General features: G+C 38.8%; 1 protein-coding gene across 14 annotated transcripts in view; it reads left to right on the forward strand.

The window, feature by feature from the left end:
• Positions 1-1,186: 1,186 nt before the first annotated feature.
• Positions 1,187-12,528, forward strand: part of LOC122361855 (gephyrin) — a 76,251-nt gene continuing 64,909 nt past the window's right edge. For 4 of the 14 annotated variants that reach the window (XM_043262920.1, XM_043262924.1, XM_043262921.1 and 1 more), the window contains exons 1-2: positions 1,193-1,357; positions 4,243-4,380. In XM_043262920.1, the coding sequence (XP_043118855.1) occupies positions 1,294-1,357; positions 4,243-4,380 (202 nt within the window). In that variant the 5' untranslated portion in view covers positions 1,193-1,293. Of the gene's footprint in view, positions 1,358-4,242; positions 4,381-12,528 lie in introns of all 14 variants that reach the window. The other 10 variants (XM_043262918.1, XM_043262922.1, XM_043262919.1 and 7 more) reach the window with 8 other exon arrangements.

Here is a 12,528-nt window from a genome sequence, read left to right on the forward strand (position 1 = left end):
AAACTAATTATTTATTGTTTGTTCATGTGCATTTACTAGTTAACAGAAAGTCTTCTACTTTTGACTGTAACAAATGTGAAATTAACTACAGATTAATAAATGTTATAAAAGTATTGATAGTTCATTAACCAATTTAGTAAACTAATGTTGACAAATGACTAATGTCGTGAAATTGTTACCAACTTTTCAAATTTAATGTGGGTGTTGAAAGGAGATAGAATAGCTTACTTGCTTAAAAGTAAAAATTAAAAGTACATTAAATATAAACTGACAAACATATTAAATAAATACACAGTGTTAAATGACACAAATAGCAAATCTGAATTAGCTGCTTATTTAATTGAATTGAATAGATTTACACTGAAACTAATCCAAACCACTGATTAGCATCCAAAGTTTCATGGAAGAGAAACACTTGTAGTAGTGCATGTAAAGTCGTTCCTGTCAGTTTTTATGTTATCATTTGATATCTAGATATATTGTTGTTACAAAACCCATGAATCTGCCCCTCAAAGCGTATAGGTTAGTTTCATGACGGATATATCAAAATAATACTAAATAATGGCCGCTGTCCACCATTACCACGCTTGGTAGAGCCAAAAAAAAAAAAAAAAACTCTGTGTTTGTTGTTGAAAGAAGAAAGTCATATACACCTAGATAGCTTCCGGGTGAGTAAAATATGCCGTGACTTTCATTTTTGGGTGAACTGTTCCTTTAAGTTACATTATTTTAATACAATAATTAAAAGACCCTGTTTAAAATGTAACAAGTAGTGGAGCTTGTAATTTTCTAATTAACCTTTTTTAGTTCAAATAATTATTATTAAAGTAATTCTAAATTTCTAATATTTTCAAATGTAAAAGATCTAATCGACTCCAAAAACTGTATGAATTTTTGTTCTGCCAAACACAAAAGAAGATATTTTGAAGAAGGTTTGTAATCCGCGCTGTTTTGGGTCACCATTGACTTCTATAGTATTTCCCCTACTATGGAAATCAACGGTGACCAAAACAAACCGTTTTAACTTTCTTCAAAATATCTAAATATTTCAAAGAAGTTCATACAGGTTTGAAATGACAACTCTAATCACACGTTCTCATTCACACGTATTTGTTTTTGTATTTAAATTACGTGATTTATCTCGTTGCCCGCCAGCATTATCCCCGAGCTCTCCAGATCTCCGGCGTCGCGCTCGGAGTTCGGCTGCTCTGGCCTGACTCCTCCCCCGAGTTCGACGCGCTCGTCTCTCGGCTCTGCTCAGGCTTGTCAGTGCGGGCGAGAGCGCTGCTAAACATGGCGTCGGACGGGATGATTTTAACCAACCACGACCACCAAATCCGAGTTGGAATATTGACAGGTAAATACGAAATGACACTAGCTGCTTTTTGCGCCCGGTCGCTCGCGCTGGTCTGCGCGTGCACGCCGCAGCCCGCCGCCGTCCGTCGTGCCGGTGGTGATTCCTATCTGAGCGAGTTCTGCCCGTCTGTCGCTCGCGTTCCTCGACTCGTTCGCGAAAGCTGCGCGTTTTGTTCATCTGTATGTCCTGGCATTCGTTTCTGCATCTGTGCGATAATGCATCCGGCGGTGTGAGATCTGCCTTTGGTCTGTCATGCAGCGCGGCTCAGTGTCAAGACAACAGTTTGTGTGATGAATTATTCATAGCTTGTACGCAAGACGTCCAAATAACGCGCAGCAGATCGTTGGAAAACCCTCTTGTATCTGTGAATGAACTCTCTGGTCGCTGCCGTGTGTCTGTTCGCGGTCGTGTTAACGTGTGTGGTTGTTGAATGGTGCTGCTATGTAGATACGAGTTGGTATTTGGAGTTGGTCACGCAGTGTTTTTTTTTTTTCCTCATGGATTTCTGCACAGCAGCATCTCAGCTTCAGGTTTGCTCCGAGGCTGTATTTTAGTCACGCGCACGGCGGTGTATTAAAATGTACAGCGTCTCGCGCGACAGACGCGTCCGCTCAGGAACGCGCGTTAAACGCGACTCGCGGGCTCGCCGATGTGCGCGCGGTCAAGCGGCGTTCCCGTCCATGCGTTTGAATCGTTTCCATTGATCGCCGCTCCGGTTTCGGCCGAAAACGGGAACGAAGCAGCCGCCTTCCTGTTAAATATCGCTGCCGTAGCTTCCTCGGGAGCAGGGGAATGAGTGATGAATAGCGATGTCCGGTTCGTGAGAGAATCGTTCTTTTGAGTCAGATCTTTCTAATGAATCTGCATGAAACGTTTAGGAGCCGGATTGCTCGAATGCCAGTCTGAGAGATTCTGACCCATTAATTCATCGATTCGAGAGTCGTGTCTTGCTCTTGTGATGATATTCAGAGTTCCATGGATAGGTGCACGACTTAATTATGTGACAGTTTTTATAAACAAGCGTGAACGTTGGGTCACATTTGCAACATTCTGCAAAACTTGCCAATAATTTAACAATGTGTCGGTCAAACATTTAACAAACTTGAACCTGCTGTGAAATCGTGTGGGGAAATCTTAATCAATTTATGACTTTGTTTTTCCAATTGAACAAATTAACTTGAACTGAAATGGCCTTCGTGAAAACACAACTTTTTTTGCATTGGTTTTGTAAATGTAAGCCATCGTTTATGATCAATAACTACTGCAAACTAAAGCAGGACACGTGAAATTACAACAGTAGTCATTTTATAACAAAATTCAAAAGCTTGACAAGCGGCATTACGTGCTTACAAATCCTTTATCATAAAGGTTTTAGTGCATTGCACCGCAACCGGATGTCAGGAGTCACGTGACGACGTAAAAGAATCACTGAATCGTCTTTTAAATAGGTTCTTTGCTTAAAGGAACCAGTTGATGGAAACGAATCAGACTTGCCATCACAAGTGATGAAATGCACACACCGACTGAATGCAAATGTCAGTGACTTTGCAGTGTGTCACATATTCATGACATTCCTCTCGGCGTGTTTCTGCAGAGCCTGTTCCATGAGCACGAGCCTCCAGATTCTTGTCGCGAGGGGGGGAATGGCATAAAACACTGTGGGAATCCCCCTCCCCCCACCACACACACACCCCTGTATAAGCATGACTGCTGGCCGAGGGTGCTGTCCACCGTTTTTGGTGCTGAACAGCCTCATATATGTGCTTGTCGCAACATTTTCCTCAGCCGCGTGGAGCCGGAACGGAGATGTATTTGAGAAGGTGAGAGGGATTTTCCCGAGGACATTATACGCACCCCTCCTTTCCTTTTCTCTTATACTAACATCAGCTGATCTAGTCCATCATTAGTCGCAGTCACGCCTAGCCCTTCTAGGAGATTGGTTAGCATGCCTGCACTGTGTAGGGGCATTTCGTGGAAGCGCACGCTTATTGATGAGGAACTCTGTGTGTGTGGAAGTATGCGTGTGTGTGTGTGTGTGTGTGAAAAGGAGGCAGGGAGGGAGTGAGTGTGGATGCCTTAGAGTGAGACGAAAATGGGACCAAGCACACAGAGCTACAGAACGTGCATACTTAATAGCGAGCAAGCGACACGTCGTCGTTTCAAGACAGTTGTGCATCGACGAGTAAAAACCTTTTGACCCCCTCGTTGGTGAAGTGGCGAAACGGCGACGTGGCGGGGGGCTTCCAAAAGCGGCTTCGTCTAAAAATAGGTCTCCAAAACGTCTGGACTGTGCATTAAAATCGCATGCGAATAGAATTGAAATTAGAAAGGATTGATTTTGCGCTATTCAAAGTTGATTTGTTTTGGTGTGTATTTTTAGGCGGCAGGCGAGACCGAGTCTGCATGCTCTGCAGATTTCCGAGTGGTTTCCAGGCAAATGTTATCATTGTTCCAAGTGCTGTCTGGTATTAAGGATGTTTAACGTATAACATTCACAGCCTGGAACATTTTGGGGGGAAGCATTGAATGAATACAGAGGACGAATACACAAATATCTGGAGTCTCAAGGTTGTGTTTGAATGCTGACTTGGAGGCTTTAATTTTTGGAACAGTAAAATACTTGTGTATCCTACAAACCGCCTTCTGAAGGGGATTGTGATATCGGGTTGAGTTTGTTGTGCCGTAAATGCCATGTATTTACTGCATTCATCAGGTTTGCTCAACCAAGCATTTTTTCATTCTGATTGCTTGAGCCGTAGTTGCGTGCTACGGAGGGTCAGACACATCTATCGCTAAGTCGTTGGATCCTCTTTGATATCTGATACGCTGAAATGACACACAGAGAAAAAGCGTTTCCTCTCCAGCTCTCATTTTTCCATTCAAAGGTGCCAGCATCAGAGTTGCATTCACGGCTGTGGAAGCTGTCAGGGCTCGTCTCGGAGGTGTTCAGAGCGATCCTCCCGTGTGGGCAGGGCTCCTCCTTCTAAACAGCTGTCGTGCTTCAACGAATAAACTCAAGTCAGGTACATGCCCATTACTGATTTCCTCTAACAGAGGAAATGATTGAGTTCTGGAATTTTTTTTTTTATGTTGTCCAAAAAGGGTTCTTTCTTCCTCTGTGGAGTCCCGTACGTGACGTGCACACGAGATATGGAAAAGAATTGTTTCAATTGAGTTCAACTGTCACCACGATTTGACTAAAATGAGGAAGTGATTTAACAATGTGGCCATAATGTACCCAAAACGAAAGTGCAAGTTAATACTTTTTTTTTAATTTAAAATGAATAATTTTTTAGCCTCATGTCATGTGCGGGGATACCTAACTTTGGTTTACTTGGCCAGATATTGAAACTTTTTCAAATTAATTTTAGAAAGTGCAGCCTTGTCTTTATATCGATGGGTATTATATGTTACATTTCTTTGTGAAGGGTTTATCCCTAATTCCTTCGAGAAATTAGGTATGTAGGGGACCAAAAAACTTTTTATAGCACAGTTTTGTATCATATTCCCAAGCCAGTTAAGGAGGTGCCATTATTGTACAATTAAACCAGTGCTTTCCACACACAGACTTTACCTGGGCGGTCCACCCAGGTGTATTAATGGCTGCCCAACAATAGCTGACACATTTTTGCTTTTTATTGCTGTCATTATCCTCTCACGCTTGTTTTTATCAGCCCAAGATAATGACACCATCCGCGATCGATTAACAAGTGGGGAATCTCCCTCACCCTACACGTTTCATACTGCTCGTTCTGACAGACAGTCCTCAGTGTTTCCCTTGATTTATTTGTGGCGGGCGCAACAATCCACCGCACGCGGCCATCAGCTCCCACGACTCGCATGACGTGACTATAGCACTATATTTAGCAACTTTCCGAGCCTTTTGGCGGCTTTTTTTCTATAACAGGTACGTATTGAGAAACCTAGCGACTTTTTTGAAAAAAAGTAGGCATGGTTCAATCGAAAGATGTCATTTCAAGCACCTGTCGCTACTCGCTTACTTTGGATTTTTGAATATTTACATAATTTGTCTGTTAATATCCTCATAGTTTGTTAGTATATAGTAAGCCTTTTAGTGCAAGTTAGATATATTTTTTTTTATCAGACGATGTTGATTATAAATCAGGATTTAGGGACTATAGTGTATGTCAACAGAAAGTATGATGTGTACAGCTTTATTGGGCATTTTTTTGTGTTACAGTATGTGACCGTTAATAAAGCGGAACAGATCTGAAGTGCTAAAACTCATCTGAACGCAATCACAAATAAGCAAATTAATGTGACTTCACCTGCCGCCACAGGTGGCACAAAAAGGATAGAGTGAAGTCTCAGTTGAACAGTTGAACCCTAAAAATGTTAGTGTTTTTGAACTTTTGCTTCTGACTTTTCAAAGTTAATGGGTTTTTGGTCAAATGGCTGAAATAAGAACTCGATTTATTGGATTTTTTACATGTTTTGAAAAAGCTGGTAGCTGATGGGAAATCTTAAACTCCTGTTGGTCACAGAGCTTATTTTCTGCCGTTGTCTAAATTACAAGGAACCAAGGTGATGCTAAATACCAGATTGGCCTACAAAAACTCATCGTCCCTGCATAACAGCCTGTTATAACAAACACTCCTTCATAGAAATCCATTAAATTCTCTAATCGTTGGTTGAATTTTTACATCCTAGTCACCTGTGAGCTGCTCTGCCCACTCGAGATCCACCTTCAGATGTAGTTCCTCATGGCCATTGTGGTGTCAGAGGATGTTAGCACCTCTTGTGAAGGGTATCTTTGTGCTAACACTCAAACAGCTCTCCAAAAGTTTACACTTCAAGTCCCTTTAACACCTCCTGAAACCCTCCAGTGGTGAAGGAGCAGACACTTGAATATCAATTGGGAACTCATATGCCAGACTTAAAGGCAATAGAGGACCTTGTATTTGAAAGACATGGGCCGCTGCCAAGATGTAATCTCAGTTGAACGTCAACAGTTGCCATTAATAAGCCTTAATGAAAGATAGTTCAGATGTCAGTCCCTAGGTATCGTTTCGAAGCCATCAGTATTGAATTACAAGGGCATAATTTCACAGGTGTTGGAAATTCAGACAAGATCAGCCCCGGAGAACGCAGATAACGGAGCATTCTGGTCAGTGTTCTCAGAAAGGCTCATCAAATCAAAGCGAAAGGTAAATGTGCGGCTTTTATGTTGTGGTTTATGCGAATACTCTTTTCCGTGTAGACACAAATGACATTTTTATGGATCTATGCTCCTTGTTCTGTGACTGTAGTTACCCTTTGGGGATGTAGAGGACAAATGACTTCGGCATGATGTATATATACATTTATGGTATTCCAAGGTTCACCGTCCCATAGCTTTCACCAAAGAAGCATAAGTCTGCATTTGCGTGTATTTTTGAAGACCACTGTCATTTTTCAAAGTTAATGGCTATGTTGAAGGATTTTGCCTCAACATTCACTTAATACTATATCGTTCCTCATCGCTAACATCATGCTTGTGCGTGCTGTTTTACGTCAATCGGTTTGCGTAGCCGTCATGCGGAGCAACCATAGAGACCAATAAGCCGTTTTCATTCTGGTAAACGCATTATGCGGAAGGTATCTTCAGTTTAGCGGATTATTAATCTATTCCATCGAGGGATTTCTGTCCAGATGTGGGCGAGATGAAATTGCATGCTCATGATAAATCCACTGCAGTTGTTATCTGCATATGTTTAGAGCTCAGATCTCTCAGCATGGGCACAAGAATTTCTTTTTGAAGCGGATTATCTTTGAAGCATCTCTCTGCCGTTTAGAGAGCCATAGCTCAGTAGTGAGATATACTTAATGTAAGTCTCGGTTATAGTGTAACCCCATGGCAATGATGTATTCTTTGAAACGCCTAAGGGGCCCACTTAGTCCAACTAGAACAGACAGAATTCAAATGGAAGGTTCTGTGCACATAAGTACTACACAGAGATTTACAGTTAAACATTAGGTAGATGACTGCTGGTGAGCAAGAAAATTATGCTTTATTACATCTATTATTTTACATAAAGACATTCTTTCATGCGGAGTTATTTTGGTTGTAATGTTACATGTATGCTTGCGTGTTTATATATTACAAAATGCGTTGTTTTTCATTATTTTCGGAAAATTATTTGCATAAAAACATTGACTTGAAAAACGTCAAAATAATAAAATACTACATAAAATACATATTTGATGTTTGACATGTCTAAGTGCCAATTTTTATATTCATATCTAAATTTGTTTTTGCTAAGGTCATTAAAGATTTACGTTTGGTTATTCTTTAAAAGTGAGCATTTCTTTGTCTAACTGCTATGACACAGTTTTATTACATTTTTTAATGTAAACACATTTGCATGCATTTAAAAAATAAACACATACTTTTAAAACCTTTTGTATTGTATTAATGTTAAAAGTATTTTTTTGTGTCACCATATAAAAATGTGTCACCAAAAGTTTTTTTTTTTTTTTTTTTGTGAATTTTCATTGATATGGCCAATATATTCCCATCATGATTTGATAATTTTTAAATTACACACTCATTTTCTCAAGAAGGTCACCCAGCTAAGATCTCCCGCTCTCCCGCTCTGCTATTGGTTGCCCTGCTGACTGACAGTTCTCCTGTCCTCTCACAGTTTTCCAGCAGGGTTGGCTCCAAGGCCTGCCTCTATTACCACACCACAAGCTTCATTCATAAATGCGTAATGGCTCATGAACGTGTTGGCTCTGTGTCTGTGTCCTGCTGGGGATTTGGAGCAGTGGGAAATATGATCCAGCAGGACATTTATACCATGCAGTCTAGCCTATGCTTCACTTCCCACTTGCACTCAGAGTGTGTGAACTCATTGCAGTAGGTGTGTTGTGTGTTTTACACAAACAGTGTGTGACCTTCATACTGCCAGACAGAGACCCAAGTTTTATTTGCTTTTTAAGGAACAGTTTTCCCAAAAACGCAAATTGGTTTGCTCACCAGTGACTGGGTGCCAAACCATGAGATTCCATCCATTCCATCAGTTAATGTCTGGAGAAGTAAAAAGCTTCGTTATTCACAAACAAATCCATCATTAAGGCATTTTAACTTTAAAGTTCACTTCTGGCCAAAATAGTGTCCGTGATCCATAATAACACTTTCTGCATTGAAAAAGTTGTCCACTCACATTAAAGTTCACCAACATATTTGTTTAGAACGGTTTTGGACTCTTTTTTTATTTCTTAAATAAAAAAGTATGTTAAATGTCTACAGGATTTCAGTTCATATTCTTATAATATTATTTAATATCTTTTTCAGCACAGTGTCTAATCTTACCTAATGTCATCTGTGGAAAGCTGTCCTTCAGTGTGCAATAAAATGTGTAATACACGTGGTCTATAATAAAAGCTTAGCAGGTGTTGAATACTTTTAAGTTTTCTAGTCACAGAAATGTATGCATTACTGACATAATTCCCGTGCATTGTGCTTGGAGTGCTTTTCAGATACGTCAGATTTTTTCCAAGTGTCTTCTTGGTATACACAGATACCGAATGAAAGTCAGCGTGTTTACTTGTTTAGCTGGTTTTGACATGTGTTTTGCACAGATGGGGTTAGTAAGCAATTCCACTCCACCGGTCTCATGTCATCATGTGTACTGTGTTACGGTGACACAGTTGAAGCAGTGCAGTAGTTAAATGTGTGGATAGAAACCTACATGCCTACTAGGCTTCAGTTGTGAGTGTATTTACTGTTAACACGTTTCTTGTTAAGACACTGAGGGACAAGTCAGAGTCATTTTCTGTAGTAATCAATGCGGTAATGATACGCGTGGTGAACATTAGGCCGGCAACTGTGCTTTAAACATTCATAGCAAAAGTGCTGCAGACATTGATTTATGTTGCATAAAGTTATTAAATACATGGTATTGGATTTATATATATATATATATATATATATATATATATATATATATATATATATATATATATATATATATATATATATATAAATATAAATATAAATATATATATATATATATATATATATATATATAAATTTTTTATATATATAAATAATAAATATATTATTATATAAATTATTAGTATATATATAAATATATTATAAATTTATTTATTTATTTAAATTTTTTTATTTAAATTTTTTTATATATTCTTATTTATTTCTTTTTGTAGTATTGCTCACTCCGATGATGTAATGATTATATTTAATGTTTATATTTATTTATTTTTACTTTAGTAAAATATTAAGTGGTCCAATTATTACCTCCTCCTTTTCCCTTTAAAATATGCTTTTGTAAGCTTTTGTTAGTTTCTTCAATATGAGTGCTAAAAATAGATTTTCTTCTATAAACATCTATGTAAATGAGGAACAGATTTTGCTTATTCATAAGAAATTGATACGCTCAAATGCTCCTAAGATCTATTCGGTATGGTAACATATCAGTCTAACAAGATATAATTCACGTCCGATTATGACTTTTTTTATTTTAGAGACCTTGCGCCTTTTTGCCTCTTTAATGAGCGAGAAAGCGACCTTTGCCCCCTCTGTCCCATGATACCCGGGAGCTGGCCTTGAAATGGTGTATTTTTCACGCTGGCCCCCTGACTGCTGATTAAATGGACCTCTGAAGGGGTTCATGGCTGGCCATATATTTATCACATGCTCGACCATTAGAGTTCACAGAGCAGCCCAGACCACGAGATGCATTCAAATTACAACACGCTCACAGCAGGGATGGTTTTGCATCCTTCGGAACCGGATTAAGAATGCTTTTCAAATTCGGTTGTGTTGCTGAATTCGGAGTATTTTAATCAGCGATGTAAAAGCTACGTATAAAAATGTGTAAATGAATGCGCGCGTGCACACACAGATGCACTAGCTCAGTGGCTGAAATGCAGCAGTGTTTGATAGTTAGCAGAGCAGAGGCTGAAAATGAGCACGATAATCCTCATGCAGTTTTAATCGGCCTTTAATCATTACTCTCATTACACCCTCCACTGTCAACGGCACTCAAAACACACATCCGTACAACGCTAGACACATACAACTCTGAATACATAAGAGAAGGACTGTGTGTTCTTGAAATAGATTTAAGGACATGGTTATGGATTTATGATTGTGTGGGCAAATGTGCTATTAATATATAGTTTTTGTAATTTCTCAGTAATGCTGGGTGATGTATTTTATATATAACAGTTTCTTCTTCTTCTTTTTTTTTTTTATTGTGAGCATGTCACTGCTGGTGATAAGTACATGCGCACATCACATGTGTTTGGATTCAGGACTGTAGTCTCTCCGCGTCAGCCTTGTGGAGCGAAGCCTGATACAGCTTGCATTGTTTTCTGTTTAATCACCATAAAAAAGCACATCAACATTTTTTTGCTCCGGCTCTCTAAGCTGTTTATTATGCATTTCTATTTACATATCTTATATCATAGTTCAACCAAAAATTTAAATTAGCCTGTGATTTACTAAACCTCAGTTCATACTAGGTATATGCACGTTTTTGAAGAAAAATAAAAAAAATCCTGGCTCTTCCAAGCTTTATAATCGCATTGAATAGTGAAACATAGAAACGTCTCTACACCGTAAACGTGAAGCTAATAAACAAAAAATTACAATAGTTCATTGTTTTTTTGTACTTCGCACTTGTTACCGGTGTTTTGTTTTGCTCTCTCTCCTCTGCGTTTCCATGTTTATCACTTCTCTGTAAGACTGAGCAATATATTGCACGATATATTCATGTGTATCTCATCAGTAAAGCTGGTTCTTTGTTGTCCATCACCTGTTTTCAAATAGAGTGGTAGTTGATACACAGAGCCGTAGATTACTGACAAGCTCATAATATCGGGTTATGTATCCCAAATGAATCAAATATCAGTGCAAAAATAAATAAATAAATAAAAAAATTGGGACATATAACTAATTATTTCTTTGCCAAATACATTCCTTCTGGGTTCTTGTAAGTTTCTGGAAGTTTTCTTTTTGCAAGCGTGGCCCTTCATGATGTCATGAATTCTTTGTATGAGCCCTTTTTTCTGGGGAACGACAGAGTTTTGATACAGCACATCATTTGATACTGAAAGATGGCACGGTCCTATTGATGAAAGATTCACAAGCGCGGGTTGTAAATAAAAACTACATCAGTCTGTGTTTCGTGGGGCAATCAGGGCACAAGCGCGCTTTAGCTCCGCCCACAGCATGCCTTCACATTTTCTTTTGCTTTAAAACCCCTATTCGCTTTAATTACAAACAGCCAGGGCATTTTTAAATATAACTCTTTCTGAAAGAAGAAAGTCGTCTATACCGTTGGATGGCTCGAGGGTGGGTAAATCACGGGCCAGTTCTCATTTTTGGTCTCAGGAATCAAGAAATTGGTTCTAGTTAAAAAGGCAAGAAGTACAGATACCCTTTCTGGATAAGCCCTTTCTTAAAGGGATAGTTCACCCAAAAATGAAAATGCTATGATCATTTACTCGCTTTCATGTTGTTCCAAACCTGTAAGAGTTTGCTTCTTTTCAAAAGACAAAAGCAAATATTTTGAAGAATGTTGGCAACCAAACAGCTGACGGAGACTTTCATATTTATTTTGTTCTTTCCATCCATATGGAAGTCAGTATTCGCCTTCAACTGACAGAATTTAAATTTTATAGCCGTCTGTCTCTTTAAGATTACTGGCAAGAGATTTTAGAGAATTGAACACAACATAAACTGCGTTTATCGTAATTATTACCATCGCTGCTGCTGTTATTTTACTATTAATATTTTAAATGAAATTTATATTACTTTATAATATAAAGTTCCTTCAGAAAAAAACATTTTACCTGTCTAATTCTTTACCTTTTTATTTATTTGCTCTTTTAAATGTAACTATCGATACACACAGATACATGTGTGTGTGTGTGTGTGTGTGTGTGTGTGTGTGTGTGTGTGTTTTTCTCATGTAAGTGACAAATTGACTGGCCAGGCAAAAAAAAATAAAACCTTATTGTTGATGCCTGAACAGCTCGGTTATATTCCGGGAACACTTCTCACAGTGAGGTAGAAACTGTATCAGTAACAGTACAAGAGGCCCATATGGTGGAAACAGACTGTGTGAGAGAGAGAATCTGCCAAAGTGTCTCAGTAATGATCTCTTCTCTTAAACATGCCTTCCCATCTGAATGTGCCT

The sequence above is a fragment of the Puntigrus tetrazona genome, chromosome 17 (genome assembly GCF_018831695.1).
Source record: "Puntigrus tetrazona isolate hp1 chromosome 17, ASM1883169v1, whole genome shotgun sequence".
Lineage (NCBI taxonomy): Eukaryota > Metazoa > Chordata > Actinopteri > Cypriniformes > Cyprinidae > Puntigrus > Puntigrus tetrazona.